Source organism: Stenella coeruleoalba (assembly GCF_951394435.1).
Source record: "Stenella coeruleoalba genome assembly, chromosome: 1".
NCBI classification, from domain to species: Eukaryota; Metazoa; Chordata; class Mammalia; order Artiodactyla; family Delphinidae; genus Stenella; species Stenella coeruleoalba.
Window position 1 is genome coordinate 188,102,457 of NC_137169.1, and position 18,162 is coordinate 188,120,618.

An 18,162-nucleotide genomic window follows, 5' to 3' on the forward strand; every position below is an offset into this window, starting at 1 on the left:
TGTACTTTTTCTGCATGTTCTCATTAAATCTTCCCAACAAAGTCTGAGGTAGGTTCTATTAAATATGCCCTTTTTCAGATGAGAAAACTGATACTTAGAGAGGTTCAACAGCTAGTCAGGTTCAGAGCCCAAACTCTTGGTCAGTGTGCTCAATTGCCTTATCTGGATCAAAGAAACTAAAATAAAAGCAAGACACCATGCTGGCATAGATGAAAAAGACTGCATACTCTTTTGAATTTTTTTTTTTTTTTACAATGAATACAGAATACTTTCATAATCAGAAAAAAGTTAATTACTTTTTTGATAAAGAAATAAGAGAATATAATTCATGGTCAGTTTTTAAAGAAGGAAAAGTAGCATTCAAAAGAAGAGTGGGACTAAAGATGTTTGGTTAAAAAATGTTCAGATGAGATTGTTTGTAAGATATCAGTCCCTTCTGTACAGAAACATGAGAATAGAAAAGACTTAAGAATAACTATGACAATCTTCTGTGATCTTAAATCATGTACTAAGAAAAAGGGCCATAGATATCATTATTTTTAAAAGTTGAGGTCAAACACTAGAGTTCCTAAGGAAATTCTATTAACGGTACCTTCAAATATATATCTAGAATCCAGTCTCTTCTGACTACCTCCATTGCTCCTATCCTGGTCCAAGACACCACTACCTCTCACCTTGCTTACTGCCAAAGCCTTTTATCTGGTCTCCCAGCTTCTACCTAAGGCCTATTCTCTACACAGCAACCAGAGATATCCTTTAACCTTTTAAAGACCCTTCTCACTTACCTGGCTGACCTTATCTGCTACTACTCTCTCCTTTGGTCACTCTACTCCAGCTACATTGTTTTTTTTTTTAAAGATCCTTGAACATACTAAGACTGCTTCTGCTTCAGAGCCATTGTACTGGCTTTCTCTCTGCCTAGAATGCTCTTCCCCCAGATATATGCATGGCTCACTCCTTCTTACCCTTCAAATTGTCCAAATGTCATCTTCTCAATGATGCCTACCCTTTCCCTAGATCTCCCAAACATCTTTACCTGTCTTATTTTCTTTCATAGCACTTAATACCATCAAACATACTACACAATTCACTTATTATGTTTATTGTCTGCCTCCCATACCTAGAATGTAAGCTCCAATAGGGCAGAGATATTTTTGTCTATTTTTTTCATTGATGCATTCCCAGTGTCTAGAACAGTCTTTGGAATGTAGAAAGGTATTCAATAAGATGTGAAAATCCTATTTAATTGAAGCGTTTAATATTTAAAAACACACAGAAACACAAATGGAAACCAGTGAATTGGAATAAATAAATATTATCATATATCAACATATAATTAATTATATATTAATAAACAATATATAACTATATTATATATTATTTATATGCAATATTATATATTATACTAACATAATATATAATAATATACAATTAAATATGTTAATATAATAATATATTAATCATATAGGATAATTAATATATTGGTTATTAAATGATTAATATAATCACCCTGTATTAATCACATATAATTATACTAATATATAATTAATTATATATTAAGAAAGATGGATTATCTATATATTAATTTATATAATAATAGTAATAAATTCAAATACAAAATTTTGGGTGCTGTCTCTCTCACACACAAGGCAATGAGACAGTGGCAAAGAATTTAAGAAGTTCACATAACTAGATTTTTTTTTTAATGTAAGATTTAACTAGATTAAATGAACAATAAATATAATCAGAAATGTCATTAAAAAGAATCTATACAACTATTAAATAAGTTCAAACTCACCAGTAATAAATTAAATAAAAATAATTTAAAAATCAAATATATGTTACAAATAAATGAATATATTGAACATTGGTCTGGAGACAGCAAAACATGTACTTTCATATGCTGCTGGGAGAAATGTAATAACAGATTATCCTTTTGAAAATAATTTTGTAATATCTTTCAATCTAGATATAGTTTATTTCTAGAAAAATATCCCAAATCCATAAACTTAAAGGTAGGAAAAAGCTTGTAAACAAAGATATTCATTATAGTTTTATTTGGTAAAAATAAACAAATAAATTCACTGCCTAATTAAAGGGAAATGGTTAAGTAAAACTATGGTACATCCACTTGATGGAATCTGTTATACAGAAAATAATACTTATGAAAACTAAGTAGTATTGCGGGAATATTTACTATAAAGTTAACTCAAATAAATGCAGGGGAGAACTGAATATATTAGGTATGATTAAAATCATGTTTTAAAACTCAAACCAAAAATATATACGTATATATACACATACACATACCTTTTACATAGGACCAAGACTGCAAAAAGCTCCAAAATGTTAGGTTTATTAATTTTTGCACTGGTGGTCTATTGGTGATTGATTATTTTTATCTTTTGCATTTTCTATCAGAAGAAATATCCCAGGACCAGCAATATTAGTATCACCTGGGAAGTTTTTAGAAATGCAAATTCTCTGACTCCATCTCAAACTCTGAGAGTGGGGTCTAGTAATCTGTGTTTTAACAAGCTCTCCAAGTGATCCTGAAGCACACTAAAGTTTGAGAACCAATGTATTATTGCAAAACAAAGATGATGAAGTGCTAAAAATAATATCTAATACAATCCTACAAAATGGCTAAGAACATCTTCACAAAAATATTAACTTACCATTCATCTGTAAAGTTCAGTTTTATTGTGCTTGTAGTTGTTCCTTCTGTGCTGTAGTGCAAACTTAAAACTGGTTCACCTGTCCCTGGTTTGGGGCTCAGCTTTTCATTATTGTTATCTGAAAATTGTGTTTAAAACATTTGAAAAAAGTCTCTGAAACCAATAAAAAGATGACATTTCCTAAAATTTATAAAACTTAAATTAGGTTGTCCTTGTCATAACTCTTTCTCACATCTGCATGGTTCTCACTTAAAGTTCAAAGCAAGTGTTATAGAAACACTCTATATTTCAAAAGTGGCATTGCATCATTTTCTAGCTTTGTGTACATGACTCCCTTTGATTCAGATGAAAATCACACACATTTGAGAACCATATTTAGTTTTTAGGGAATCAAAGAATATTAACATGCAATGACATACTTTATAAACTTGGTACTTTTATTTAATGGAACGCTCAGGATCTTTTTCTTCAGTTGCTACAGCATCAAGAATAACTATCATTGGCTCCTTCAGAAACACTGAGAAGTAAGATGCAAGGGCTCCAAAAGAAGTTGTTTAGTAAAAACTTTGCTGCAATTAAATGCTATCAAATTCTTTCTGTTCTTTCAAATTCATAGACTTATAATCTAGGGAGGGATTACAGCCTGTACACTATTGGGAAGGAGGCGGGAGAAGAAAATTTATTGTGCTCTGTTATTTTCTAAAACTCTATGTTATAAGATCGTACGTTTTGGTATAATTCCATCCTCTTCTCCTGACTAATCTTGCAAGAACTTTGTTTTCTAAATTATGGAAAGGCAACTCCACCTTAAGAGTCTATAGGTGATAATCATAATATACATCCATCTCAACATATAAAATCTTTGTAAAATGGTAAATAAAAATCAAGAAACTCTACAGAAATGGATACAAACCACTTTGAAGTCACTTCTCCCCTCCCCATCCAAAAGGAGTACATGGATATTCAAAGACAAATTTGAATAAAGCTTTAAATTTTTTTTCTTTTTATGATGAATAACAGCTTGAGGGATCATTAAAATATATAGGGAATAAAAACTGCTATATAATCAAACATGTAACATTTCTGCCAGTCGCTTGCAGAAAGGAAACTCTTCTGTGTCATAATTGTTTTCTCGATACAAGAAACTCTTCTGTGTCCTAATTGTTTTCTCGATACAAGTTCAAGGACTTGATGTAATAGTACTAAAAATAAGCTTTCTGTCTTGAAAACGGTATCAACAAAAGCATTAACAACTTAATGAAATCAAAATTACTTAGGATTTTTGGTTATTAGGTCCACTTTATATTGCAATGAAGGACATATCTTTTTGCATTCCTCTTGAAGACGGTGGAGCACTTACTAAAAGAGATTCTCATAGAAACTCTGCTCTAGCTTTTATCCTGTGAGAGGACAATTAACAAGACTTAAAAATACAGAACTGTAGCAGAAAGGAAAAAGGATTCTCCCCAAGAGATGAGAAGCCAAGCTGATAAAACTCAGGATTATCAATTCTTACGTCTTCACTTCTAACTCCTGAGAAATCCTCTCCTATAACATTAATTACTATTTGAAAATAATAGTATGAATCAATTATAAAGCTGGCCTACGAACTGACAAATTCACTTTGTTTCTGTACTACTTTTGTTATGATTATGTCCTTGATATAAACAGCTGCTGGAAAAAGAATTAACAATCCATTATGACTTTCGAAGATTCAATATTACATTCAATGTTTTAGAGGACGTATTTTACCAAATGGCATTCTGATAAAATAACCAAACTAACATATTTTAACTTACATAAAATTATCAAGAACACGACTTTTTTTTTTTTTTTTTGGCCACGCCGCATGATTTGTGGGATCTTAGTTCCCCAACTGGGGACTGAAGCTGATCCCTCGGCAGTGAATGCCAGAGTCCTAACCACTGGACCACCAGGGAATTCCTGAACGGGATTTTTAAAATATCTGTCCTATCCTTGACAATCTTTGAAAAATGTGCTGTTAGTCATTTGTCCACATACAGTTTTCCCTTATTCTTTAGTTATGTTGCTAAAATTTCTGTCCCACTGCTGCCCAAACCACAGTCATCCTTAGGGATCTGGAATTGGTGAAGATAGCTGAAAGACTGAATGAATGATCAAGGAAACTAAGAGGTAGAGCTGGGGCTACTTCTTTCATTATCTCTCACAACATTTTGTAAAGTGCTTTGCTATTATTTTTCTTTTAAAGTAGAGAAGAAATAGGGGGGGAAAAAGCAGGTGTGAGAGAATTGTAGGATTAAATTTCATAGATCTACCTTGATTATGGGAGCATAAGTTTTAAGAAGCCATTTAACACCTGAAACTAACAAACACAACACTGTAAATCAACTATACTCCAACAAAAATTTAAAAAAAGAAGCCATTTAAATGCTGTATCAGAACTTCCTTTTTGAGTAAAATTAGAGGCAGCTATAGATATTTGCATGCTATGACTAAAGGAATATAGTAGACAAATAGCTAGCTGTTAAGAGGTCAAAATGGTGTAGAAAATATCTACCAACCTCCAAGAGCACCCCCAACCTCCAAAAGCAAGAAGCTTCCTGAGATGATCAATGTTAATTCAAACCTTCTTCTTAGGTTATCTACTACCAAGTTATTATTTAATCTCTCTGGAATATAGTAAAAATCATGTAAAACACAGTAATAGTACTCATTTAATTTATAAAGTGACTATAGTTGACAGGATTTGTTCATTTAAGTTGTCAATGAAGTCATCAGCCTGGAGTAAAACTGGCCCATCACATTATTTCTGTTAGCAACAAATACTTCAGACCCCTAGTCTAGTTATCTCCTTGTAGACTGCATATAAATAATGTCTCTGGCAGAAACACTATGCAGTGTAGAACATGGTTTCTTCAACTGAGGCATTAATGGAAGTGTATAACCGAGGTTTAAAAATCCATTTCCTAGCCTTGTTCCATTCTACTCTTCCTAGTTTAATACTCCTCTTCTTGACCATATACAACCTATCAAATTGAATTTTCTTGGAAATGTAGATCACTGGTTTACTAGTAAATTAATTAACAAATTGTTTCTGATAAAGTGCATATTTTAAGTTAAAAAGGTCTATAAAAAATCTACGTTAAAGAACTAAAAAATAAATTTTATTATTACTTTATTTGAAGAAATATTTGTAACCATTTTAATTTTCCATAACTTGCTCTGTGTGTTAAAAGTTGGATTAGCAAACACATTCTAAAAACTGTATTATTCAAAGCCTTACTTATATAATGCACAGAAATATATTAATATTACTGAAATATTTTGCTTAACAAGCAGAGATTTTAATTTAACAGCCTTAGGGTTTAGAACTTCACCAAACCCAATGACTTTATGTAGAACGCACAATCATAACAATAACCAAAATTTCGTTAACTACTATGTCCCAGGATATATATGTATCCTTTGTTAAATCTCTGTAGCACATATTTTAATCTCCATTTTATAGATGATGAAATGATGATAATGAGCTAGATTCTTTTTCTCTAGTAACCTAAGTTTCTTTCTATATGAAGTTGCTACTTACTATACTATCTTGGAAATAATTTGAATACTCAGTAGAAAATAAGATTCCTTAAATAAATATTTTAATTAAGAAATATCAACTGCTGGTATTGTTATCTCTCAGAAGTGATGTATAATTCATAACAGCAACTTTAACTGATAAAAGTTCTGGTAGTCCAAACTGTCACTTTGGTATCAGAGTATTGGAAAACTACACTGTATCTTTTCCAGGGCACTGAAAGACTGAACTATTTCTTCTCACTCTAAAAACATTATAGGAGAATAAAATTAATTGTGGTGCACTCAGCACAAGGACAGTGTAGTGGGGGGGAAAAATCAGTTTTAACTTGTTCAACACTGCTAAGATGGCCATATATATTGCTTTGTAGTTTAATTATTAAAAACAACTGATGATGTTAGTAGCTTAGAGCAGTCTCTATCCAGGCAAATGACCAGCCTTTATTAAAATACATGCTTTAGGGCTTCCCTGGTGGTGCAGTGGTTGAGAGTCCGCCTGCCGATGCAGGGGACACGGGTTTGTGCCCCGGTCCAGGAAGATCCCACATGCCGTGGAGCGGCTGGGCCCGTGAGCCATGGCCGCTGAGCCTGCGCATACGGAGCCTGTGCTCCGCAATGGGAGAGGCCAGAACAGTGAGAGGCCCGCGTACCGCAAAAACAAACACAAAAACAAAAAAAAACATGCTTTAGCAAGCACAGTCATAACCACATAAAAATCAAGACAATATCCTGTAAAAGAGTTTTTGGAGTTAGAAGTGAATAGTCAGTAACATAAGATTCTGGGAAGCAAATTTAAGAGCTCCTTTCCCAAAAGAGCCCTTTCAGATTAATGCATTGGCTCAGAAAAAAATCTCAGAATGGGCTGGAATACAATTTGAAAGCAACTTCTTTGAACTTTAATTAGGTATCTTTCAAGCTTTGATTCACAGTAAGAACCACAAATAAACTTTTTTTTGGTTAATACACATATTTTCAAACCATTCAATCTGTGCATTTCAACTATGAAATTAATCATTTGTGGTTCTAAAAAAACATGCTGAAAGGAGTAATAAAATATGCTATCTTGGTAACTAGGTTTGTATATCATCTAAATATTGATATGGATGTTTGGTGTTTTAGCTAGGATATCCCTGGAGGCCCATCCTATGTGTAAATTTAAACAAAGTTATCAAAATGATGATAATTAAGTAGCATATGGCCACAATAATTTGTTTAGAACCACTATGCCCAACATTTTCTCTGCTGCTGGGTCACCATTCTAACTGTACAATCATCCATTAATCACCTACAGTAGCTTAGATATCCTGTGGATCATATAGAAATAATATATTCTTTGCCTCAGGGATTTTCTATTGCACAAGGAACTTGTCAATATTTTTCCTTCGATTTTGCCAAATGTTTAAAATAAAAATCAATCTAAAAGGAAACAAAATATATGATGAAATCCTCTGAAAAAGCACTGACATAGCAATGATAAAGCTCAACTATCTCCGCAAATTTTGCACCCCAACTTGCTTGGCATACATAGAAGAAAAGGCAAATTTCTCAAGTATAATTTCTAGGCCAATGCAAACTTTCCAATTTTATAGGTCAGGGACCTGTAACTTTTCTGCATACCTCAGACTACTGGATATCCAGGTCTTCCAATCATTTGTATAAGGAAGCATATTCTGATTCAAAGTGCAGAAACTGTTTCTAGGAGTAGATTCTAAACAGAGAACTCCTATCCACCACATAGGTGACTGTGAGGCAAGGCTTTTATTCTAAAATTGAGTGTTCTCACTAGTGCAATCTGACTTTACCCAGAAATTAACAATAGTTAATTATGAAAGCCAAAAACAAAGTGCAACTTTAATACTGATATTTACTAGGAAATCTCTCCTATGTAATCTTTTGGAAATAATACCCTAGTCAAATTTTCTTCCTGACAATCAAAACTCAACCTGTGTATCAATGACAATAATTTTAATCCAATACCTTTTTTCATAACACAGAAATGTGAATTGAACTTAAACGTGGGGTTGGGATACATACAGACTCAGACTGTGCCTGGTTCCATTTTCTCTCTAATATTTAAAATGTATGGATTGAAATGTAGTAGTCATTTTACCTATGCTACCTAGGCTTTCTTTCCCTGTACTTCAGAACTGCTAGTCTTATACCCCTCTGTTCATAAAAGTCTTCTATTCCTAGTTCACTTTCAGTTTGGAGGGAGAACACATAGAAAATAAGTAAAAATGTGTACCCCATGTGGCACATAAACCCTGCCAAAATTCTCATCCAAGATTTTTCTTTTTATGACTGTTTCCTCACCTATATTCTCTATTAAAAAATCAAACCTGTCTGTCATACTCTGATTGAATAAATGTGACTTCCAGATGAAAATGAACGAATGAGGTAGACAGCTTAGGAGAACACTGTCTTTAACCACTTTCCCCTCCAGCTACTGTCCTCCTTGCTTATCGTTTTTAAGTACTTTTCTTAATTCTCATCTCCATTGAGAAGTACTTTTCATCTTCTCCTACTCTACTCTGGCCTCTATCAGCCAGGTGAAACTGCCCTCACTAATGAGATTGATCACCTCCGTGTTGATTAATCTAGTGGAGAATTTTTAGAACCCATTTATATTTGGCCTCTCAGCAGCAAATAGACAACTCTCTTGTATTTGAAAATTTCTCTTCTTTTGATCTCATGACATCACACTGTTCTACTTTACCTATTACCTCTCAATGTGGTTGCTACTTCTCCATCTCCTTTATCAGCTCTCCTCTAGCAAAATATTTAATTCTGGAATCTTTTCTGATTTTTTTTTAGATGTTTTAGATGTCTCACTTTTTACTTTCATCCTAGGTGATTTCATCTACTTTCGTACCTTCAATTATCATCTACATGCAGAAAATTCTCCAATTTTCTTCTCTAGCTCTGCCATCTTTGCTAAATGCCACAACGATACAATCAACTGCCCAACAGACTTTCCTACTTGGATGCCTCACACAGATAACTCAAATCAACATATTCAAACTAAGCTTGTGATCTCCACCTCCTTCTACATATCCTCTCCCATATATTCTTCCTTTTCCAGGGTCACCTGTTTCAGGAAGTAGCCAATCAATTGTACTCAGTCAAAACTTGGGAGTTACCCTTGCAGCCCTAGAAATGTCACCTGCTAGTCTCTATTATTACCTTTCCCAAACCACCACAAATAAATGTATAATCTAAGTCAAAACACTGCATTTACTGTATAAAAACAGATTTAAGCGCTTCCCTGGTGGCGCAGTGGTTAAGAGTCCGCCTGCCGATGCAGGGGACGCGGGTTCGTGCCCCGGTCCGGGGGAATCCCGCATGCCGCGGAGTGGCTGGGCCCGTGAGCCACGGCCGCTGAGCCTGCGCGTCCGGAGCCTGTGCTCCGCAGCGGGAGAGACCACAACTGTGAGAGGGCCGCGTACCGCAAAAAAACAAAACAAAACAAAAACAAAAAACAAAAACAGATTTAAGACACACCCTGACCCTGCTCTCTCCAAGCAGATTGCCATTGCTAAACCACCCCCCCACATAGAAATTCCAGAGTTGTTACTGCAATTTATACTCTGCACTCCTCCTCAATCCTTTGCCTCGTTCATCAAATCCCATGTACTCTACATTTGAAATATGTCATGAATCTCTTAACATCTCTACCTTACTTCTATCATCAGGTCAAAATCCTTATTACCAGAAGAACCACCTAAGTGATTTATTAGTCTCTAATCAATTTTTCTTACTCTATTCAGAACAAACCAGATCAGGCCATGTTCCCTATTTTAAATCCTTCATTGGTTTCCTACTGTTCCTAAATTAAAATCTAAAACCTTAAAAAAGTCTAAAAGGTCCTTCTCAATCTGGACTCTACCTATCTCTTGAAGCCAGAGCAAACGCCAGCCATACTGGGCCTCCTCTAGTCATTCTAATGTGATTATCTCAGAGCCTCTGCACATGCTCTTCATGATCCCCTTTCCTCCCTCTCCTTGACTTAACTTACTCATACTCATCTTTCAGACTGCAGCTAAAATGTCTCATCCTCAGGAATGCCTTATTTGGCCCCCTACCAGAAGAGACAGACTCATTCATATGCTCCCCACTGAAGCTTACTTCCTCTTTTATAACACTTAGGACACTTGTATTTATTTTTCTCATCACCTGTCTTTACTGTTAGATGAAGCAAAGGACAGTGGTTATGATCACAGACACTGGAACCAGGCTGCTTGGATTTGAATCACATCTCTAACACAGACACACAGTGTGTGACCTTGGACAAGTTTCTTAACCTCTCTTTACCTCAGTTTCCTCATCTGAAAATGGGGATAATAATGGTACGGCTTGTATACGGCTTTGGTGAGGATTAAGTAAATAAACATATAAAAATTGCTCAAAGTAATGTTTGGCACAAAGAAAATGTAATGTAAGTGTCTATGTTGTTATTATTACGGTTAATCAACTCTATTATCATTATCATTATTATTATTATTAATCAACTCTGTTCCAAGCACAGGGAGCATTAGCTTTATTCATTCATGCAAACTGGTGCCAAGCCCAGTATTTGCTACAAGGTAACAGGCATTTAATATGAGTTGAATTAATGAAACAGATATACAAATATGGCTCTACCACTTATTTCACTTGTCTTTACATATTTCTTGGAGTCTTGGTTTCTTCACCAGTAAAATGAGGATTACATTAGTACTCACCTCATTAAATTACAACAAATGAGATAATACATACAAAATTCTTAACACAGTGCCAGTTACATATTAAAAACTCAATAAATGTCAGTTATTTTTATCATAGACAATTCTGAGTTAGAAAACAATTTAACTAGAAATATAGATATTGATTTGGTTAGCAGGAGTGGAACAAGTAAGCATATGCAATAAAAATTAAATAGTGTTTACCTTCCAAAAGATGAAATACATCACTAATTTTAAGAACCTAGACTAGTAGTTGGGGAAAAGGGGATTAGCTACTTCATTCTAAGCAACTGAGTGATAACTAGTTCTAAGGAATATAAAAAAAATCTAAATGAAGTCTGATTTCACTAACTTTATTTTCTAGAATTTAAAATACGACATATACAGAGGTAGTCCAGTGTAATGAATACTGAACTTATCTGTCCCACTAATACAGCAGTCTTCAATCATCTGATATTTATTTAATAAAAATTAGAGTTGTCAAAGTACATTTAATGGCAATTTAAAATATTGCTTGATGTACTATCATCAAGATGATATTATTAAAATAAAATTTCAACTTGGTGACAGTATATAATCTTTTTTTTTTTTTTTTTTTTTGCGGTATGCAGGCCTCTCCCTGTTGTGGCCTCTCCCGTTGCGGAGCAGGGGCTCCGGACGCGCAGGCTCAGCGGCCGTGGCTCACGGGCCCAGCCGCTCCACGGCATGTGGGATCTTCCCGGACCAGGGCACGAACCCGTGTCTCCTGCATCGGCAGGCAGACTCTCAACCACTGCGCCACCAGGGAAGCCCAGTATATAATCTTAAGGGAATAATACTTAATGCAAGACAGGTCCAGTTTTTCCATTCCCAATCTACCCTAGTAGATTTAGTAAAATCTGTTTCACTGCTTTCTGATCATCCACAAGTCTCTTTCTGTGAGTAAACATTTTATTAATGTCAAAAGAAGTCTGTTTATATAAAATAATGGATAATTAGCATTTATGTTTCTAATGCCTACAAATTAGCATTTTTATTTCTTTAAATCTAGAGTAGAAAATGAGTGTCTGACAGATGCACAATTGCCTATAGGTGTAAGTTTCAAATTTAATGGCATTATCAACTTCCACTTAATGATCATCACTGTAAAATGAATATAAAGTAACTTGCTATAGTCATGGCCAAAATTTAAAACTCAGGCAAAATTAATTCCTCATATCCTCTCAAAAATTAAATGTTAAGATTATGGGTTTCTTTTGTTATTGTTGTTATTGTTAATAAAAGAAGGGGGAATTTCTGGCCTAAATATTTTTAACAGGAAAAATTTGTTAGTTTTAGTAAGAGGCAAGAGAAATATGTCCAAAGAGGATTTTCCCCCTTACAATATAGTTATAACAGAGATATAAATAAAAGGAAAATCAAAACTACTCATTAAAATATATTGTTCAAACTAAACAAAATGCATGACAGATATAACTGTGCTTATTCAAATACTTTCTAATTAGCACAGAAGGGTTGTCAATGTGTGTACCCACCGCCCTAAATTTGGAGAGTAAATCAAAGTATGTTATCACAGGATAAAAACAATGTGCATGCTGTACACTTATTTCCCTATCATTTATTTCTTTAAAAACTATTTTGATAAAAGAAAATAAAAACTACTGAGGCAACCAGGCAGCTGCATTTATGGCCTTAAGGTTTACATTAAATATATTAGACAAAGTGTGGTGCTTTTTAAAATAATTCAAGATAAATAAGCAAAAACACTGTTTGCAATCAACCAGTTCAATAATGTGTATATAATTGTTGAAAGAAAAGAAATCTTTTCAATGAAACAAGTCAATTACAATTTAAAAAATTTTATTAGTAACATTTTTAGCCTAGTAATCCCTCAAAATAAAGAAAATCTAGGACTTCCGTGGTGGCACAGTGGTTAAGAATCCACCTGCCAATGCAGGGGACAGGTTCTATCCCTGGTCCAGGAAGATCCCACATGCCACGGAGCAACTAAGCCTGTGCGCCACAACTACTGAGCCTGTGCTCTAGAGCCCATGAGCCACAACTACTGAGCCTGCGAGCCACAACTACTGAAGCCCGCTCGCCTAGAGCCCGTGCTCCACAAAAGAGAAGCCACCGCAATAGAGAAGCCACCGCAATGAGAAGACATCGCACCGCAACGAAAAGCAGATCCCGCTCGCCGCAACTACAGAAAACCCCGCACGCAGCAACGAAGGCCCAACACAGCCAAAAAATAAATCAAAAAAAAAAAAAGAAAGAAAATCTATGAACTACTATGGGAAATTAAATTAAGCAACATGTAAAAGCACCTGGACAGCTGGAAGATGAATACTGTCAGGTAAATATAAAACTGAATTATCAATTAAAAAATATATTAGTGTCTTTTAAAAGTATGAAAAAGACATTTAAAATATGCTTAAAATAATCATTAGAGATATATCCAGGAAAAAACTTATTAAATGTACTACTTTTTCCATTCTACAGGGTAAAATAGAGAACAAGGGTCTTGACAAAGATTAAAACTTGAAATAATAGCCTATCTGGGGACATCAACTATTCACTATACCTTTAAGCTCTTCTACAAAGATTCTTTCTTATTTTATAAACATGCTCAGTTTTGAAATTGTAACTCCCTCCCAGACATTACCTTTTCTCTATCTTTTCATTTTTAATTGAGCTTATTGAAAGTCATCTACATACCAATGTGTCCACTTTTTTAAAGAAATCTTTCTCCTCAAACCACTGCTATCTGGCTTTTGCCTCCACATATAACTGCAGTGCCGAAGCAGTCAGTAACCCACATAGTGCCAAATTCAAAAACATTTCTCTGTCCTTTCACTGTTTCAAATGCACTACTGACCAGTTCCTCCTTGAACTTTTCTTTTCTCCTGACGTTGGTTATGGCATTCTTTCTGCCCTATTTCTCTGATCATTCCTTTTCTGTCTCCTTAGCCAGATACTTTTCGCTGCTTCCTCCTTGTAGCATAGACTTTCCTCTTTTCCTAGACAATTTTATCTACTCTCGTGGTTTCAACTGTCATCTGTAAATTGACGATTCCTAATTTTTATCTCCACCTCAGGCTTCTCTGTTGACTTCCAGAAACATATCATATCTCCATCCAACTGTCTATGATATTTCTCCATTTGGATGTCCAAAGGTACTTCAAACTCAACATATCAAGAAAATCGCATGTACCTTTTCCCCCCTATAACTGGCTGTTTCTTCTGAAATCCCTATCTTGGTTCAGTATTACTATCTATCACCCTATCAAGACACCTGGATATCATTCTCTCATTTTTAATAACTAATCAGTCTCAAAGTCCCATCAATTCTAGCTCTTAAATATTTTTTAAAATCTGTCTATTCTTCTCATTTCCCACTGCTATCACCTTAGATTGGACCCCTCATCATCTCTCACCTGGCCTACTGCAATAGCCTCTTATGTAGTCTTGCTGTTTTCAATTTTATTCCCTTCCAATCAGGCATCTATAAAGCTGCCAAAATGATCTAAGACATAAATCTGGTCATGTTTCTCCCAAGCTGGAATAATTTCTATAGCATCCCACTGCTTAAAGAATTGATTTACTCATTCATTCAACAAATATTTACTGTTTAATGAAAACAGATATGATGTTAGGCACTGAATATATTATAGTGAATGAAAACATTTAGAGAACACGGAGAAAGATAGGCAGTTAAACAAACAATCCCTTAAATAAACGTATGATTACAAATTTTGACAAATGCAACGAAGGAATATAGCAGGTCACAAAGAGAAAAAGAGGGGAGAACTATTTCAGATTAGAATGTCATATTACTTTTGGGAAAGTAATATCTAAGTGAGTTTTGATGAGTACAAGTTGCTAAAGGGAAAAGCATTTTTGGTAGAGGGAATACCATATACAGGAGATTTGAGAGGGAAACGAGCTTAGAGTGTTAGAAAAATTGAAAGAAGGCTTAATTGGCAAGAGCTTAATGAGTGAGGGAAGGGGCCAGGTCATGTACAGCTCTGCAAGCCAAGTGGTATGGATTTAGATTGCCTAAGGGCAAACGCACACAGTTTAAAAGTTTTAGGCAGATGAAAGACATGATTAGATGTACATTTTTAAAAGTTCACTCTGGCTGTTGGTAGAGAAGAGATACAGCCTGAGTGGATGTGAGGAAACCAGTTAAGAGGTTACTGCATTAGTCCAGGTGAGAAAGACAGTTGTGGGAAGTTTCTGTTAACTTGTATAGTAGAGGTTATCTTTAGGTAATATAAGCCTATAATGTAGAAGTCCCCAGTACTTTAAAAGATGTCATCCTGCTGAACAAAAAGGCATGTAAAAGTTCAGGATTCAATTCATTTGGATATACTGTCATTAGAACATTTCTGCTCAGAGAACTTATTGCAAAGCTACATTGATGACGGTCTATCATCATGCAGCTTCTGCCAAACCTATGCAATATCTGACCTTTTATCTAACATCTCTACTCATATGACTAAAAGGCATATCACACTTTACATGGCCAAAAAAATAAAGAACCTTTTGATTTCTGCCTCCGAACTAGTTTACCCTAGTAAATGGCACCATCATTTACCCAGGCATTGATGGCAAAAATATGGGAGTTATCCTATATTCTCATCTCTTTCTGTCATATGCCGTAACATATGTACATTAATTACCAACTTAAATATAATATTCAATGTAATTCTATGGAAATTATTCTGTAAGATTAAATAAAATATGAATTTGGCTACAAACTCTCTGGTAGTATTTACATTCATATAGCCTTACCAAAAACAGATTATTTCATTAGAGGGCAGTTTTAAACAGTAGTAAAATATATTATAATATAGTGCTATAATTGTTTTATACCTTAATTCTTCTTTACTGATAATACCTCTACAATAAATGTATAAAGATAAAGCACGCATAATTTCTTAGTTCTCAAATTCATTCATTCATTCTCAAGAACAGAAAAATCTATAGCAAATATCTGTCAACTCAGGTCTATAAAGAATAGTAAGATCAGATGTACAGAAGTTTTCTAATTTGTTTCAAAATTAGTTTCTGAATAATTCTCTAAGAAGACAGTTAAAATTAGATCTATTTCACACACAATAGGTACTTCCTCAATATTTCATTTCCCCCGATACTGTTGACCTATGAGTCATCCTACATATGTAAACTTTTAGCCAACTAAAGCTTACGGCTATAGTGCTAAGTTATTCTTTTTTTAAAATATTTGTAAAATCTACTTCATCAGCCTCCGCTCAAGGCTTCAAGGTGGATTCTATACCTCTCCTACTTCAAAAGTGCAAGTGGAAGTGGAAGCTACTTTCCCTTCTGATTGGTGGCTTTGGAGCTTATCTCTGCATTCGTAATTGTATTCCTTAAAGTTAAAGCTATCAGGAGTTTAACTACCAGATAAGTGAGACACAAAATCAAGTATCATTATTATAGCAATGCAGTAATACAGAACACTACTATGTTCAAATAACTTTTTCTAAATTAGCCACTAGGTAATATGCTAACTTCACATCCACAGTTCTACACAATTTTATGACAGCTAGAATTAAAAAGAGGATCGATATGATATCCATTATAATACCATTATAGGAAGGGATTCCAAAGTTGGCATAAAGGGCCAAAGGTAGAAATTAGCTTATACAGAAAATAATTTGTATAGGCCAAGGAGGCCCTTTGTGCATAATACCACCTAAGGTAATTCAGCCCACAAAATATGGACTATCAGACCATAATCAAAATGAAATGCTTTGAAAAAGTGAGAGAGAGCTTGGTTTATGCATTGCCATAAAACTATGGATGGATGGGCATAGCGCATCTCCTGTTGCACGCACCCTGTTGCTCGTCAAGTGACATGGATCCGAGCTGTTTGTTAACCACAGAAGAAGGAGAATCTGAAACAAAAATGAGATTTCAACTTAAAAGTAAGCAGCAGAAAACTGCACAGCAATGTTATGATCATCTCTAAGCTTAAGAAACAAATGTATAAGGTTGGGGAATAGAAGTAAGTACTGTGGTGTGTTTCCCAAGCAGTGAGTAAGCAGGGCCATGTGCTTAAGATATGTTATTCCAGGCAAGCGTTTAGCAACTTTGAGAATGAGTTGAGAAAATATTCTTCTACTTCCATGCATATACCTTTTATCAAATTCATTTAGCACAGGCACAAGGTGCAAGGTAGATAAAATAGAAACAGTGTATCTCCCTCGCTAAAGGGAAGACTCCTTGATCTTCTCAAACCCTCTCTCCAGCTCCTCAAGATGGCTTTCATTTTGGATTGGAGGATTCAGAGCCTGAAATAAGATGTTCACTACACTTAGCTAGATGTTATCTTGAGCTGAAAAAAGAGCTCCAGTGAAGATTTATGACAAAGAAAATAGTTTATAAGAGAAATATTCAATGAAGTAATTACCATTACAGAAACATAGATGACTTTTAAAACTCTGTGGTATGTTGTGCATGTTAAAACTGTACTGTGAAGGCTTAGGTTTCTTTAGGTGCCCGGTGAGAAAAGGAAAAGAGAGGCAACGAGAAGGCTTATGGTCTGGGCTTCATGCTTTCCACCTTGGCTTCAAACAGAACATTTTATTTTTATCCTTTGGATTTCTATGTACAATAATTTGTTTTATAAATAAATGGGTTCTATTGCTTGAAAAACACTGGTATAATGAAAGGCAGCATGATAAAATGGAAAAGCACCGGTCTAGAGTTATTCAGTGTTGATTCCAACCCTGGTTTGACAATAATTAGCTATGTGACAGAGGACAAGTCCCATTTTTAGATCCAACACTCTCCTTCCTTCCTGGTCATCCTAGGGACCTGGTAACTAAGAAAGGCACTGGGGAACAGAAGGAGGTGGCTACTATTCCTGGCTTGGGTTCTAGTGTGCTAGTGAAGCTACAGGAAGAGGGAAAATGTGGATAGCAAGCATAGCTCTCTACTAACTGTAAGAATAATTCCTAGTTTCTAACAGCCTATGCTCTGTTCATAGCAAATGCTGTTAATAAAACAAAAACTCTGCACTTTTGACTGATCGGTTTCTATTCATAGTGGTACATTATTCCCCCAAATGTAAATATTTTGATTTAAGAGTGTCCTTAACTCAATAGCTAAGAGTTTCTTAAATATCCTTGATTCTCAGCAATTTCATACCACTTGACTGCTTCAGTCTGTACACTTTAAAAAGTCTGAAT

At 34.8% G+C, this 18,162-nt stretch overlaps 1 protein-coding gene across 6 annotated transcripts in view; it reads right to left on the minus strand.

Moving 5' to 3' along the window:
• Window positions 1–18,162, minus strand: part of DCAF6 (DDB1 and CUL4 associated factor 6) — a 173,037-nt gene that overhangs the window by 47,257 nt on the left and 107,618 nt on the right. For 5 of the 6 annotated variants that reach the window (XM_079939961.1, XM_079939960.1, XM_079939965.1 and 2 more), the window contains 2 exons: window positions 16,807–16,866; window positions 2,679–2,796 (listed from right to left, as the gene is read on the minus strand). In XM_079939961.1, the coding sequence (XP_079796087.1) occupies window positions 2,679–2,796; window positions 16,807–16,866 (178 nt within the window). The remainder of the gene's footprint in view (window positions 1–2,678; window positions 2,797–16,806; window positions 16,867–18,162) is intronic. The other variant, XM_079939962.1, reaches the window with a different exon arrangement.